The following is a 15,735-nucleotide window of genomic DNA, read 5'->3' as shown; positions in this document are numbered from 1 at the left end:
TGCGGGTTCACCACCCCCGGTTCTTTTCGTCAAAAAAATCTGATCGATAGCACTGAGAGACCAACTAATTAATTCCATTATTCCGGTTTTGGATGAGTTACAGAGAGAGGCTCTTGTTAGGCTCACAAGACCAGACAAAGCAGCAGCTGGGAGAGAGATAAGAATGGAAGGGAGGGAGAAACAGAGAGTGCGACTGTCCTCGTCGAGAGAAGCAAGGTGAAACCTTTTACCTATTTGAGTAATATTTAAAAACTCTGATGACATCCATTTTAGGTGTAAATATGCCCGAGTCTTCCTAGGAATGCCCTCACCTCCTAGAGACACCTCAGACCTTTCGTCACCAGCCGAGTTACCGCCCACCTCTCCACAGCAGAGCCCCTCCCCCTCCTGTGTTCTCTTCCTTAGTTCAGCCCACAGCACCCGCCTCCGCAGATTTAGCTTTTCATTTACTTATTTTAAATACATTTGTAAGAACCCCATGGCTTATGTTGTCTGTGCTCATTAATGTACACATTAAAATAAAAATGAAATGAAAATGTAAATAAAACTCGTACCCCTCCCCCGCTTCCAGCTCCGTCATATCAGCTGTAGCAGCAAACAGCTGAAAGATAACTGTGTGTCGATCGGTTTACTCTGCTCATCGTAGTAGCTGCCTGCCTTTTCAGATGACTGCTTTAAAACAAGAGCTTATTTGAAAGTGGATTAATAAGTACACAGACTGTGTGTGTGTGCGTGTGTGCGTGCGCGTGCGTGCGTGCCCGTCCGTCTGCACATTAGCATTCCTCACTTTGATAATCATTATAATGTATTGTAGCAATGTAGAAAGTATCCAAATACAGCGCACAGAAAATAGAAGTAAGCAACATCCATGTGTGTTTGTATGAGTACTGAAGGGGTGTTCATGGGCATGTCAGATAAGCTTGGAGTTTCTTAAAGAGACAGAGGCAAAATTGAGGCATCATGAAATGTGTGTTACAGAGGGAAGTTTTTTTTATTAATATATAATTATAATATATATATAATAATTAATATATGCTGCATTTTCCCAAAAAATTTGGGTAGCATAGTTATTTGAGTATGCTATAGAATGGTACTATGTGCCTGAGAAAAACATGATCCCCCCCACATGCTAACAGTTTGTTGGAGTAGTTCCATTTAGCAGAAGTTGCCACACGTGCACAAGTGAACCTGGAGCCCTGTTTTATCAGAGATCATGGACCAAACCAAAGTAGACTGAGTGGAATTGCTTTCAATTCATTTGTGCTTAAGTCTGTACATATTTTAAAACATTTCTCTGCTCTAATAGACCATATTAGAGGGGAATATATGCAGCTTGAGATTATGATAAATATAAATCATGAACAGCAGTTAGCGCACAGTTAGCTAACCACAGTTTTCAATCTTCTAAAAATGGTTGTTTCTCTGCTTTCTGCTCTGTTTAGGTGATCAGTTTCCTGCAACGGAAAGAAGGATTCCTTTCTTTGGTCCTAAAGCATATTGATACATCAGCCATGATGGACGTCCTCCTACGTCTCATCAGCTGCGTAGAACCACCACCGCTTCGACTTGAAACTCTAACAGTAAGAATCCCAGAATCAAATGTTTGTCACAAAATTACTCCAAAAACTCACAAAACAAGAAAAATAAACATTTAAAACCTACAAAATGAAAGCACAATCGAACAAAATGACTTCAAAAACGCATAAAACAAGAAAAGTACATATTTAAATTCAACAAATTGACTTCAAAAACACACAAAACAATAATACACAGATGCAAAATGACTCCTAAAACACCCAAAACAAGAATAATACTCATTTAAAACCTACTAAATGATGGCGTAGAGCTACCGGAGATAAAGTTCTGATAAAGAAAGATGTTTTTTTTTTTTTTGTTTGTTTTTTCTTTCAGTGGCTGAACGAACAGAAACTGGCACAGAGACTCATTGAACTCATTCACCCAGAGAGAGATGAAGAGGTAAGTTAGATTTCTACTCTTTTTTATATAAATGTGTGATTTGGGTTTTGTCATATTTTTCCCCTTTCTTATTCCTTCCTTCCCTCACAGAGGCAGTCCAATGCATCACAGACTGTGTGCGACATCATACGTCTGAGCAGAGACCAGGCCGGTCAGCTGCAAGAGATTTCACAGCCCGACCCTCTGTTGACTGTACTCGAGTCGTAAGTCTGAGAAACGCCCGTACGTTCACACAGATGATGTGATGCAGAAGCGATGAGGCAGTCCTGTGTGTTTCTACAGACAGGAGTGTGTGGAACAGTTGTTGCAGAACATGTTTTCTGGAGAAGGAACCGAGAGTTGCATCGTTAACGGAATTCAAGTCCTTCTCACCCTCCTGGAAATTAGGAGGCCTGTGTGAGTGACGACTACAACTTACCTAATTTTCTGTGATCCTGGACGTACAAAACAAAAAAAGCACTCCTTTATTATTAATATTATTAGTATGACTAATATCATTATTATTATTTCTCTCTCTTTATTTAAAATCAGGCCCCAACATGACACGGAAATAACTCACATGCATGTTTTGGGACAATATTACACATTTAAACTAGCGCTGTCAATCGATTAAAAACATTTTTCTGTAATTAAGTGCGATAAATTGAGAGGAGAGTCCGCCGGATAGTTGAACCTCGGATTCAGGAGGAGCAATGTGGTTTTCGTCCTGGCCGTGGAACTGTGGACCAGCTCTACACCCTCAGCAGGGTCCTTGAGGGGTCATGGGAATTTGCCCATCCAGTCCACATGTGTTTTGTGGACCTGGAAAAGGCATTTGACCGTGTCCCTCGGGGATTCCTGTATGGGGTCCTCCGGGAGTATGGGGTATCGAACCTCCTGATAGGAGCTGTTCGTTCCCTGTATGACCGGAGTCAGAGTCTGGTCTGCATTGCCGGCAGTAAGTCGAAATCGTTTCCGGTGAGGGTTGGACTCCGCCGATTCTGTTCATAACTTTTATGGACAGAATTTCTAGGCGCAGTCAGGGCGTTGAGGGGGTCCGGTTCGGGGGCCTCAGTATTGCATCACTGCTTTTTGCAGATGATGTGGTCCTGTTGGCTCCAACATACCATGACCTTCAACTCTCACTGGATCGGTTCGCAGCCGAGTGTGAAGCGGCCGGAATGAGAATCAGCACCTCCAAATCTGAGTCCATGGTTCTCGACCGGAAAAAGGTGGAGTCCCTTCTCCGGGTTGGAGATGAGGTTCTGCCCCAGGTGGAGGAGTTCAAGTACCTCGGGTCTTGTTCACGAGTGAGGGAAGGATGGAGCGAGAGATCGACAGGCGGATTGGTGCGGCGTCTGCAGTGATGCGGAGTCTGCACCGGTCCGTCATTGTAAAAAGGGAGCTGAGCCAAAAAGCGAAGCTCTCGATTTACAGGTCGGTCTACGTTCCAACCCTCACCTATGGTCATGAACTTTGGGTCATGACCAAAAGAACAAGATCACGGGTACAAGCGGCCGAAATGAGTTTCCTCCGTAGGGTGGCTGGGCTCTCCCTTAGAGATAGGGTGAGAAGCTCAGTCATTCGGGAGGGGCTCAAAGTAGAGTCGCTGCTCCTCCGCATCGAAAAGAGCCAGATGAGGTGGTTTGGGCACCTAATTAGGATGCCCCCTGAACGCCTCCCTAGTGAGGCGTTCAGGGCACGTCCCTCCGGAAGGAGGCCCCGGGGAAGACCCAGGACACGCTGGAGAGACTATGTCTCTCGGCTGGCCTGGGAACGTCTCGGGGTCCCCCCGGAAGAGCTGGAGGAAGTGGCCGGGGAGAGGGAAGTCTGGGCCTCCCTACTGAGGATGCTGCCCCTGCGACCCGGAAACGGCTAAGCGGGAGAAGATGGATGGATAAGTGCGACAAATTGCATTTTTCTACTTAAGACGGAAGCTTGTAATTATTAAAAATCATGCAAGTTCTCCCACTTAAAAAGATGAGCGAGGCCTGTAATTTTCATCATAGGTATACCTCAACTGTGAGAGACAAAATGATCCAGAAAATTGCTTTGTAGGATTTTCAATTAATTTATTTGCAAATTATGGTGGAAAATAAGTATTTGGTCAATAACAAAAGTTCATCAATGATGGAGGTCAAATGTTTTCTGTAAGTCTTCACAAGGTTTTCACACACTGTTGCTGGTATTTTGGCCCATTCCTCCATGCAGATCTCCTTTAGAGCAGTGATGTTTTGGAGCTGTCGCTGGGCAACACAGACTTTCAACTTCCCTCCAAAGATTTTCTATGGGGTTGAGATCTGGAGACTGGCTAGGCCACTCCAGGACCTTGAAATGCTTCTTACGAAGCCACTCCTTTGTTGCCCGGGCGGTGTGTTTGTGATCATTGTCGTGCTGAAAGACCCAGCCACGTTTCATCTTCAATGCCCTTGCTGATGGAAGGAGGTTTTCACTCAAAATCTCACAATACATGGCCCCATTCATTCTTTCCTTTACACGGATCAGTCGTTCTTGTTTCCTTGCAGAGAAACAGCCCCAAAGCATTCACCCAATCCTCTGCTTGATCATCCAAATGCTCTCTAGCAAACTTCAGACATACCTGGACATGTACTGGCTTAAGCAGGGGCACACGTCTGGCACTGCAGGATTTGAGTCCCTGGCGGCGTAGTGTGTTACTGATGGTAGCCTTTGTTACTTTGGTCCCAGCTCTGCAGGTTATTCACTAGGTCCCCCTATGTCTTCCATTTTCTAATAATTGCTCCCACAAATGATTTCTTCACACCAAGCTGCTTGCCTATTACAGATTCAGTCTTCCCATTTGGAGTGTGAGTGTTTGAGGTTGTGGACAGGTGTCTTTTATACTGATAACAAGTTGAAACAGGTGCCATTAATACAGGTAACAAGTGGAGGACAGAGGAGCCTCTTAAAGAAGAAGTTACAGGTCTGTGAGAGCCAGAAATCTTGCTTGTGTGTAGGTGACCAAATACTTATTATCCTGAGGGATTTACCAATTAATTCATTAAAAATCCTACAATGTGATTTTCTGGATTTTTTTTTCTCATTTTGTCTCTCATAGTTGAGGTATATCTATGATGAAAATTACAGGCCTCTCTCATCTCTTTAAGAGGGAGTACTTGCACAATTGGTGGCTGACTAAATACTTTTTTGCCCCACTGTACATATAAAGTATATTTAACTTTAAACACCATTTAATTAATAAACTCAGATTCAAAGTTTACCAAAAAGAAAAAAACAAACTCAGAGCTATATTTCATATTAAAGTGCAGACTGACCATTTTGAAAATGAATATTTCAGTAAAAGAAGTTTTAAACTTGTTACATGGACAAAGGTTCAATGAGATACTGTAATATCCACTGATACAAATCATCACCAAATGTCACTGAGGGGTTTGGATATTTACCCTTGAGTAGCTCACTCCTGTAGCATAACCTAGTCTGGTCTCTGTCTTTGGCTGCACACTCCACCAAAGGTTGGGGGTGAGTCAGCACTGGAAGTAAACAAAACTGTTATTTGCCTTTTCACAGGAAAACAGCTTACTTTATGTGTAGCTAAATGATGGGCGTGTCCTCTGTGTTTCTAACAGGGTGGACGGTGTAATGGACGCTCAGGGATTTGAGAGAAGTTTTACTGTTAACAGCAGTATTTTACTCGCCATACAGCCTCACCTTACTCATTTCCACCAACTTCTACTCAAGCCCCCCAAGGTATACACGGAAAACAATCATTGTTTTCATTTGCATTACTTACTTATGCTTAGTCATGCATGGTATTAATCTATGAGAGTCAAAGTGGTCAATTGAATGTAAATGAGTCAGAGAACGTTGTTAGAAACCCTTTTCTTAACTCGTTTCCTGCAGTTCACGTAGCTTTCCTGGTCAGTATATGGACACTAAAGAAGGAACGCTGCTTTGTGTCTCTACGTTTTTCAGAAGGAGCCCATGCTGACAACCCTGGGCGTGCTAGAGGAACCTCTGGGGAACACTCGTCTCCACGTGTCCAGACTGGTGGCTTCCCTACTGTACACCAGCTCGTCCAGCCACGCCGTCATAGCGCAGGAACTGTGCCGACTCAACACCATGGACCTTCTGCTGGTGATATGACCTCACACACATCTGTCAGTGTTTTGTACTGTAAGTGGATGAATGAACACATGTGCCCTTCAGGACCTGTTCTTCAAATACACATGGAACAACTTCCTGCATCTTCAAGTGGAGCTCTGCGTCGCTGCCATCCTGCGACCATGTGCGCATGAAATGAGACTTCAGCCTGACGGGATGCTGGAAAAAACCAAACATGAAGAAGGCGCTACGCAGGAGGAGGAGGAGCAAACCGCTTCTTCTGAACAGTTGAACACTTCTGAGAGCTCAGCACATAACCTAATGGTTACTCATGTAGGTGTCTCACTGACTTTTGATTTTATGGAAAGAAAGCTAGAGCATGTTCTTTGTACTTGAGTAGATGTTTAAGCACTGCCACCTGGTCCAGAGGATTCTGGAAGCTTGGGAAGAGAACAATAAGATCCAGTGAGTACAACCCACATCCTAAATGGATCTACAGCAGGAATGTGTGACAGTGTGACACATGCACTACCCTCTGTGTGCTGTGTTTTTGCTCAGGTCTGATGGTGGTATGAGAAGAGGCTACATGGGTCACCTGACCAGGATTGCCAACACGGTGGTCCACAACCTGGAGAAAGGCCCCGTACACACCCAAATCTGTCGCCTCATCTTAGGTACAGTTTTCACTGACAAAATGTTGATAGTTTCCACAGGAGGAAAGCCACAGGCCACACGCACCCCCAAAACAAATGTACAAATTTACTTCAAAAAAATACTAAATTACTGCACAATTGTACAAAATTACTCCAAAAAAACACAGAACAAGAAAAACAACATCTAAAACCTACAAAATTAATCCTAAATTACACAAAACAACAAGAGTACACATTTAAAACCTACTAAATTACTCCAAAAACACACAAAACAAGAAAAATACACTTTTAAAACCTACAAAATGGAATGCACAATCATACAAAATGACTCTTAAAACAAACAAAATAAGAAAAAAACTAATTTAAAATGAACAAAATGATTCCATAATCCTATAACACAAGAATAAAATGTGCAGAACAAAAATAAACGAAGACAAATACACATTTAAAACCTAACAATGATCCCTATAACACGAACCCTTTGTTCTTTTATGTTTTAATGTTGAGCCTTGGTCATTGCTCTAGTTTTTGGTGCTGCCTCTGTGATAAAATTATATTTTTTGTGGGGGGGTGCAGAGCTACCGGAGGATTACAGAGGACGTTGGGAGACGTTTGTGGACCAGACTCTGTCTGAAACCAACAGGAAGAACACCATCGACCTGGTAAAAAAACAAAAAAAACACGCTACCATTTTTGGTTCAGAGTGGCAGTTCTCTTTGAGGGAAGCAAAAGTTTATAAATGTTTGTCTCTTTACTTCAGTTTTGACCTTCAGTTTTTTTTGTTAGTTTGTGATTCAGTGACATACGGACTTTGACCTTTTCTCTACGGTTAATCTACAGATTGGTTCTGGAAACCCTCGTCCTTCCTCAGACGATGATACGGAAAGCCCTTTCCCCAAAGAACTGACCATCCAACAGGTAGACATGGATCACAAACAAACACCATAACTGACATCCTCTCATGTTGTTGTTCTTCTTCAGGCCTTTTCAGATTATCAAATCCAGCAGATGACCGCTAATTTTGTGGATCAGTTCGGCTTCAACGACGAGGAGTTTACTGATCACGATGACGGCATCGGGTAAACGACAGACTCTGCTCTGTGTGGTTTCAGGAGGCGCAGTTTGTGACTGAATCCTTTTTCTTAATTTCAGGGCAACGTTTGCTCGAATTGCAGAGATCAACATCAACATTGACGCTGGACAGGAAAGTGTGAGCATCCTTATCGTTATGTTGTACTTTTGTTTTTAGTCATTCAGGCTGTCTTTTATAGTTGAATGTCATCTCTTGTTTAAAATATCTGCAGCAGGCCAACACAGCTGTGTTTGAGGCCTGTTCCAAGGAAAGAATTCAACCTTTCGATGATGACGAGGAAGACATCTGGGAGGAGAAGGAGATCAACTATGCAACACAAATCAAGTCTCGAAACAGGTGGAGACGATCAAAGTTCTGACCACTTGTTTAGTTTAGTCATGTATTCTTCATTTATTATAGGGATCCTCCACCGTTTTTACAAATATGGCCCAATTTCTTTTAAATGTACTTATTAGAAGATCTATGTCTAACAAAACATATTATTATGCACCATATTCATTTAATGGCCTTTTAAAAATGGAACTACTTTACAGTTTAAGAGCCTGTGTTCCTCCATCTTGAAATTACGTGACTGATGATGTCACACGGCCCCACTGCCTGTAAACATCCCATTGTTTTCTATTGGAGTAAAGCATTCAGGCTAGATCATTGAGCAGCTTTTTAGATCATTTAGCAGCTTTTTAGGTAAATTTATCAGCTTTTTAGGTAAATTTAGCAGCTTTTTCAGTCAAAATGACAACTTGTGCTGCTTTTGGTTCTACAACAACAGCTGGTGAAAACTTTCTTTTGGGATAGTAATGCTGCGGTCATTATGTCATTGAGTGACTTTTGCTGTTTTTGCAACACAAGTATGTGAGTTACGGGCACCTTTGCCAAACTCCTGCATCAACATCTTTCTATTTTAATTCGGAGCTATGCTAATAGTGGTAGCCCAGTTCTTCCCAGCTCAACTGCGCATGCGCCAGTTTTGCTTCTGCGCTTCTGCCTTCGTCACACCCGGATATCCCGCCCTAAACCACTGTCTCATGATTGGTTCTAATTGGTTCAGTTCGGTATCGAAAGGCGAAGGCGGGAACAGCACAAGATGGATTCTGGTTTTTGTGAACACCAGGAGAATCCATCTTGCAGGCCAGGTATTTGATCATGGACCTTACTCCTGAAGCAGTAAGACGTGCCCAATCAGGCAGCCGGTCAAAGCTGCGCAGCGAGTTCACAGCTAAGATGTGGCACTACAATCACAGGCACACACAATCACGAAGTGAAGCTCATACACAGCCCTACAGACACTATCACTCAGGGGCAAACAGCTTTTTTAAAATGAACCGAACTTTATGAATTGTTATGATTTTTATTTGGTAGTTGTGTGATCATCGTATCATTTCAAAGATATTTCAATGTAGATTACAATTATGTCTCGCACAATTCGAGTAGGGGCCCCCTTTTTACGCAAATTTCCTTTAAAGTTGTTTTCTCATTTATTTTTGAGTCAAATATTGTTACAGTTAGTGGTACCGAATCATTAAAGATTAATCGGGGTTTTCGCCTTTAATTGGCCATGTAATGTTATTACATACATGGAATTTGTCCTCTGCATTCAGTGGGCAGCCATTTTTGCAGCGCCTGGGGAGCAGTTCGGGGTTAAGGGACTTGCTCAACATCCCACATTGATGGCCCAGGTGAGGCTTGAACTGGCAACCCTCCGATTACAAGCCCAGCATCCTTAACCACTAGGCCACCACTCCTCTATTGGCACATACCAATATATGAATGGGACTCATTACTCCGTATGCTCGTTGAATTGGGCTTTAATTTGACATGGATATTCTATCAGCGGATGTCAAGAGCCTCTCAGACCTTTTTTACTCGGTGGAACTGAGTCATTGAATTCTCGGGTACGTGCTATTCAGCACGGAGAAGTTCCGCGGGCCGGTCGTAGTTCATCCGATATGTTAAAAGAGGAATACAATTATTAAGGTGCATAATAATGTGTTTTGTTAGACATAGATCTTTTGATCTATGTCATCTTTTTGAAGTACATTTAAAAGATTTTAAGCCACATTTGTAAAGAGAACTGCTCCGCGTCTACGTTTGTCACTTACATTTCGTGTGATTCTTAAGGTTTGGCGGCTCTCAATCCCCCGTGACCAGTGACAAGATGGCAGCCTCCAGCACAGAGTTGTTTGGATCAGCAGCAGACTCAGACTCTGACTCAGAAGAAGGAGACCACTCCAAAACCAACATGGATCCTTTCTTAAGTCAGGAACCGACCGAGGCGACAAAGTGTGAGATTTAATTAAAATGTTTACGTAAAGAAGGGACTCCGATTTTCTGTGGTCGCAGAAAAAACAGTTCGGGAAAAAACAGAATTCCCGACCCTTTTCCTTTTTTTTCCTCTACTTTTCAACATGACACGGGAATGCCTCACATGCTTGTTTTAGGAAGATGTCATGCATTACGTGCTATTTTTTTCTATGTTTAAATGTTAAGGAAGTGCAATATGTGGAATTCAGCCCATAATCCTGTGCAAAATCTTTTGCTCCGTGTAACGGTTCAACTAGTCATCATGTCATCCTGGGATGGAAAATGACTGCAAAGCTTCATCTAAAGTATGTTTTTAATGTGTTTTAAAGAACAAATGGTTCAGATTTTTCTGACTGCGTTTTTTTCATGTAAAACATAAGGTGAATAAAGTTAAGGTAGGAAAAAATTTTTTTTTGGGACAATACATATTCCTGTGGGATTTTTCCTCTTAAACATGTGGCTGAGGGTCTAGCAGTGTGGTTATTGTCGCTCTCACAAAATCATTCATTGTAACATTATAAAATGTTAAATTAATAACAATATTTGACTCTTTTTACCATATTTAGCATGTTTTGATTTAATTTCAGGAAGTTCAATAGCAGTGTAGTATCTAAACGGGGAAAGACGATGAAACGGAAAAGAAACATTAAAGTTTAACGTGTAACGGAATTTTTGAGATGGAAATTCGGAGTCCCGAGTAAAGCAGTATGTGATTCGCATTTCATGACTCTGCAGTTTTGTCACATTGTCACTCAGCATGTGTTGTGTTGAGGCTTTACGCCGATCTGATCGGCTGTATCGGATCGGACGATATTTTATGCAATTAATGTCGGCTGTAATTTCTTAAATTGCCGATCCGATCAATGATCATTGATGATACTTTCTGTAGATGCTCCCATTGCATTGTTTTATTGGTTTTATTTACACGGAAGAGTTGTTTGCTGTACGTGACATGGCTTTATTTCACTCATATTTGTGCACAAAGGTGAAAACCTATGCGCAAACTGCAAAAATGTCAATCGGTTGGAGGGAAGTGGCTGAGCACTGGACTTCTTTCTCAGTCTACTGGCTTTGAAAGCAGGGGCAGCGTCTGATGTGTGTGTGTGTTTGTATGTGTGTGCGCGTTTGTTTTGTTTATTCAGCCCAAGCATGTTAAAAGTGAGTCCTAAAGCAGAGCGATGCCTCTCGTTACTTTCACTTTCATAGTGGACACTTCTGTCCGTTTCAGGGTGGTGGTGGACACAGAAGCATGTGTATGTGCGCCCCACCCCAGATGTGCACCAGTGAATATGGACTATAAGCAACAGCAGGTTTTGCGATGCCACAGTCAGTAAAAATGTATTTGCTCCTAATGCCAATTATAATCGAGGCTTCACATAGTTGCAGTGTGGTCTGCCTCCGCAGCTTCATCTCAACTCTTTTGTAGTTGCTTCATAGCAGTTATTGAGTATGGCAAAATAAATGTTTCAGCTGTTGAATTAAACCAATCACTAAAAACGACATACAGCTTATAATTGATTTGCTCAGTTCACACACACTCCCTCACTCCGCACATGGTCGAGCGACTTGGGCATTCATTCACAGTTAAAGGGCCACACAGACATACACATACACACGCTCTGACAACAAATGTTATGTTCATGTCCTGCATGGAAATTCTTCAACTCCCTCACAGTCACAAGGCTGCCTTTAGGCCCCGAAAAATGGTACTGTTAGATTTTCCGTGAATCTGTATCAGGTAGTACCGAAGAAATTTGGTCAGTACCTAAAAAAAAAATTAACTGAATTCATATGAAAGTGTCTAGAAGTGGAACAAGAGGCAGAGTGTTCTGCTACCAGGCTCCGCTCCTTTGGAACCAGCTCCCAGTCTTAGTACGGAAGGCTGCCACTCCTCCTCCTTAAAACTAAACTCAAACCTACAGTACTTATTTGCTAAAGTGTGTATCGTATAATGACATTAACCTAAAATAGACAGTCTTGTCTGTAATGGTCCCAATCATAGACCATTACACGTAATGGTCAAAGCCTTCACTTTTTAGAAAAGCTTTTAGTTAACTGTTTTATTTTTTTTTATTATCCTTTCATGATGCTGCTCCTGTGATGTAAATGCACCCATGTTTTATTATTCTTTTATGATGTTGCACCTGTTGTATTAATTTATTCACTGCTTTGTTCAGCACTTAGTGATTTCATCTGCAAAAAGCACTTTATAAATAAATTACTTACTTACGTACCTCAGACCATTACGTGCGACCATTAAACTCAAAACCTACTTATTTGCTAAAGCATTTTTTTTAACTCATCGGTGATTGGCCCATAAATCCTGATCGTGTAAAGCCTAGTTCTGTTTGCTCTCAGGCTCCGGCTGGGTGGCAGATTTTGGAGAGGTGAACTCAAAGGCTCCCGTAGCAGGCGGCGGTGGCGGCTTTGCCACTTGGGGCAATGCTGCGACTCAACCAGCTACAAAGGAGGCCGAGGAGAAGGGATGGGCCAAGTTCACTGACTTCCAGCCTTTCTGTTGGTACGTGCAGGACTTTATTTGACCTAATCACTGGGGGGAAAAAAGCATAATTTCAGTCATTGTGGAATGATAATGCCTTCCCTTTGATTTAAACGTCTGTCCCTAGAGATGGACATTGACATAAAAGCAAGCACAGAAATGTGATTGTGTTGTTTAGTATGGTACAAGTCACATCTTTCAGTATATTTCAATGGTTTTCTAAGTATACGATGTGTTGCAGTTCTGAAACAGGCCTACGGTGCAGCTCCCCAGTGGACTCAGATCTCAGTGCATCAGACTGCAACAAACCAAACCCCAACCGTAAGTGCTTCCAGAATAATGCATTGTGAATCTGTACTATTAGATTATTGGGACTTTTAGCATGGGGAGGGAAGTGAAGCTCTACTTAAAGAGATGCTGCTAAACCATTAAATTTCAGAGCTAAAACTTTAGTGTTTGTGGAAATGTATTCCTTGTTTTCATTCTCGTTATTCAACGTAAACCTAAAGTTAAGTTTTATTTGTGTTAAAAATGTTTTGTGTTTATAGTCAAATAGTATAATGAAAAGAAAGTTTTACTAACCCTTTAGTAAAAGACTTCACTCAATTTTGTTGACACCAAACCTTTGTCTTTATTTGAGGTTATTTAATGTGATGTTATATTTGTTGTCTGTCCTGAAAAAGGAGAAAAATTTAAGTATTTCCTTGGAAGAAAAATGATTAATTAGATCAGTGGTTCTCAACCTTTTCAGCCTGTCACCCCCAAAATAAAGGTGTCAGAGACCTGGGACCTGCTCTGAACCTGAAAGTGGTTTTAAAATTTAAAAAGTAGGAACAATTAGTTTAAACTGGCAAATAATGGGCAGGACAAATCGAGAATGTGGTTAAATAGGCAAAAATAAGCATTAAATATGGTAAAAGGTTAAAAGTAACAATAATGGGTCAATATACAGTGGGGCAAAAAAGTATTTAGTCAGCCACCAATTGTGCAAGTTCTCCCACTTAAAATGATGACAGAGGTCTGTAATTTTCATCATAGGTACACTTCAACTGTGAGAGACAGAATGTGAAAAAAAAATCCAGGAATTCACATTGTAGGATTTTTAAAGAATTTATTTGTAAATTATGGTGGAAAATAAGTTTTTGGTCAATAACAAAAATTCAACTCAACACTTTGTAATATAACCTTTGTTGGCAATAACAGAGGTCAAACGATTACTATAGGTCTTTACCAGGTTTGCACACACAGTAGCTGGTATTTTGGCCCATTCCTCCATGCAGATCTTCTCGAGAGCAGTGATGTTTTGGGGCTGTCGCCGAGCAACACGGACTTTCAACTCCCTCCACAGATTTTCTATGGGGTTGAGGTCTGGAGACTGGCTAGGCCACTCCAGGACTTTCAAATGCTTCTTACGGAGCCACTCCTTCGTTGCCCGGGCGGTGTGTTTGGGATCATTGTCATGCTGGAAGACCCAGCCACGTTTCATCTTCAAAGCTCTCACTGATGGAAGGAGTTTTCCCAGCTCTCTGCAGGTCATTCACCAGGTCCCCCCGTGTGGTTCTGGGATTTTTGCTCATTGTTCTCATGATCATTTTGACCCCACGGGATGAGATCTTGCGTGGAGCCCCAGATCGAGGGAGATTATCAGTGGTCTTGTATGTCTTCCATTTTCTGATAATTGCTCCCACAGTTGATTTTTTCACACCAAGCTGCTTACCTATTGTCAGATTCAGTCTTCCCAGTCTGGTGCCGGTCTACAATTCTTTTCCTGGTGTCCTTCGACAGCTCTTTGGTCTTGGCCATAGTGGAGTTTGGAGTCTGACTGTTTGAGGTTGTGGAGAGGTGTCTTTTATACAGATAACGAGTTCAAACAGGTGCCATTAATACAGGTAACGAGTGGAGGACAGAAGAGCTTCTTAAAGAAGTTACAGGTCTGTGAGAGCCAGAGATCTTTCTTGTTTGAAGTGACCAAATACTTAGTTTCCACCATAATTTACAAATAAATTCTTTAAAATTCCTACAATGTGAATTCCTGGATTTTTTTTTTCACATTCTGTCTCTCACAGTTGAAGTGTACCTATGATGAAAATTACAGACCTCTGTCATCATTTTAAGTGGGAGAACTTGCACAATTGGTGGCTGACTAAATACTTTTTTGCCCCACTGTATGTGACATTAGGTGTAGAGTTTATATGTGCCCAAAATATCTTGAAAGTGGAAAAAATGTGCAGACATGATGAAGTTGCAGAAATGGGAGTAATGTAGCAAAAATGCTTTAAATGGAGCAAAACTATGGCAAGAAAAAGTGACAAAAATTGGTTAAAATATGACATGTTTGGTGTAGTTGCAGAAAGAGGGTCAAATAAGCATAAATGGGCACACATTGTTCTGAAAAAATTCTTAGTTTCTTGAAGGCATCTCATGACCCCCTCCCAGTGTTTCGCGACTGCAAATTGGGTCCTGACCGCAAGGTTGAGAACCCCTGCATTAGAGTAACTCATGACATAGGTTAGTTTTTGCCAAATATTTAATCCGGATATGTTGTAGTTTCTCTCTAGATATTGGCTGATATTAATCCACATGAATGTGTCAACAACACCCATTAACTCTTTGGTTATCACTTTGAGAAGTTGACTTTTAATCTTTTCGTCATGGAAACCACTGTGTCTAATTCCTCATTCTGCACAGCCTGCGTGTGGAGTGTCTGTGTGGCCAGAAAAGCTCCGCTGGTTGCCTCAGACAGTGCCTCCTCCAGCGGCTCGGACAGTGAGGAAGAAGAAAAAAAGGCGGAGCCGCCATCCGGTGAGACGGTCACCACGGAAACCATCACCACCGGCGAGGGCAGGGAGACCATTCGGCTCACCGTGGACGCCAAAAATGAAAGAGCTGTCTTCTCCAGGTACGTAGAGTGAAACGTTGCAATGTGACAATTTATTGCTCCTCCCTCCTTTAAGCTCCTCCTTCCTTCCTATTTGTCTGATGCCTCCATGTTTGTTCTCTTCCTTCCTAATCTCTCTCCAACTCCAGACTTTTCACCCCTGTGGTCAGATGGTATGTTGTGCCTGAGAATGTCTGGTCTGAAGTGTGGAATGCTTTTCCTAAAAATCGTCCGAGGGATTAAGGAAGTGTCGATTGATTCTAATATATAACAG

General features: G+C 41.9%; 1 protein-coding gene across 4 annotated transcripts in view; it reads left to right on the top strand.

Annotated features, from left to right (window-relative positions):
• Positions 1 to 15,735, top strand: part of ppp6r2b (protein phosphatase 6, regulatory subunit 2b) — a 57,118-nt gene that overhangs the window by 12,281 nt on the left and 29,102 nt on the right. For 3 of the 4 annotated variants that reach the window (XR_003674255.1, XM_028449271.1, XM_028449270.1), the window contains exons 6-23: positions 1,443 to 1,580; positions 1,912 to 1,977; positions 2,068 to 2,180; positions 2,260 to 2,373; positions 5,562 to 5,682; positions 5,908 to 6,069; positions 6,142 to 6,369; positions 6,437 to 6,501; positions 6,595 to 6,710; positions 7,266 to 7,351; positions 7,530 to 7,607; positions 7,671 to 7,768; positions 7,842 to 7,899; positions 7,994 to 8,118; positions 9,901 to 10,064; positions 12,442 to 12,604; positions 12,825 to 12,904; positions 15,272 to 15,482. Coding sequence is in view for 3 of the 4 variants with exons in the window: in XM_028449271.1 (XP_028305072.1) it covers positions 1,443 to 1,580; positions 1,912 to 1,977; positions 2,068 to 2,180; positions 2,260 to 2,373; positions 5,562 to 5,682; positions 5,908 to 6,069; positions 6,142 to 6,369; positions 6,437 to 6,501; positions 6,595 to 6,710; positions 7,266 to 7,351; positions 7,530 to 7,607; positions 7,671 to 7,768; positions 7,842 to 7,899; positions 7,994 to 8,118; positions 9,901 to 10,064; positions 12,442 to 12,604; positions 12,825 to 12,904; positions 15,272 to 15,482 (2,186 nt within the window). In the remaining variant the exon portion in view is untranslated. The remainder of the gene's footprint in view (positions 1 to 1,442; positions 1,581 to 1,911; positions 1,978 to 2,067; positions 2,181 to 2,259; positions 2,374 to 5,561; positions 5,683 to 5,907; positions 6,070 to 6,141; positions 6,370 to 6,436; positions 6,502 to 6,594; positions 6,711 to 7,265; positions 7,352 to 7,529; positions 7,608 to 7,670; positions 7,769 to 7,841; positions 7,900 to 7,993; positions 8,119 to 9,900; positions 10,065 to 12,441; positions 12,605 to 12,824; positions 12,905 to 15,271; positions 15,483 to 15,735) is intronic. The other variant, XM_028449273.1, reaches the window with a different exon arrangement.

This window comes from Gouania willdenowi, chromosome 6 (assembly GCF_900634775.1).
Source record: "Gouania willdenowi chromosome 6, fGouWil2.1, whole genome shotgun sequence".
Classification (NCBI taxonomy): Eukaryota; Metazoa; Chordata; class Actinopteri; order Blenniiformes; family Gobiesocidae; genus Gouania; species Gouania willdenowi.
This window is presented reverse-complemented; position numbering and strand designations above follow the sequence as displayed.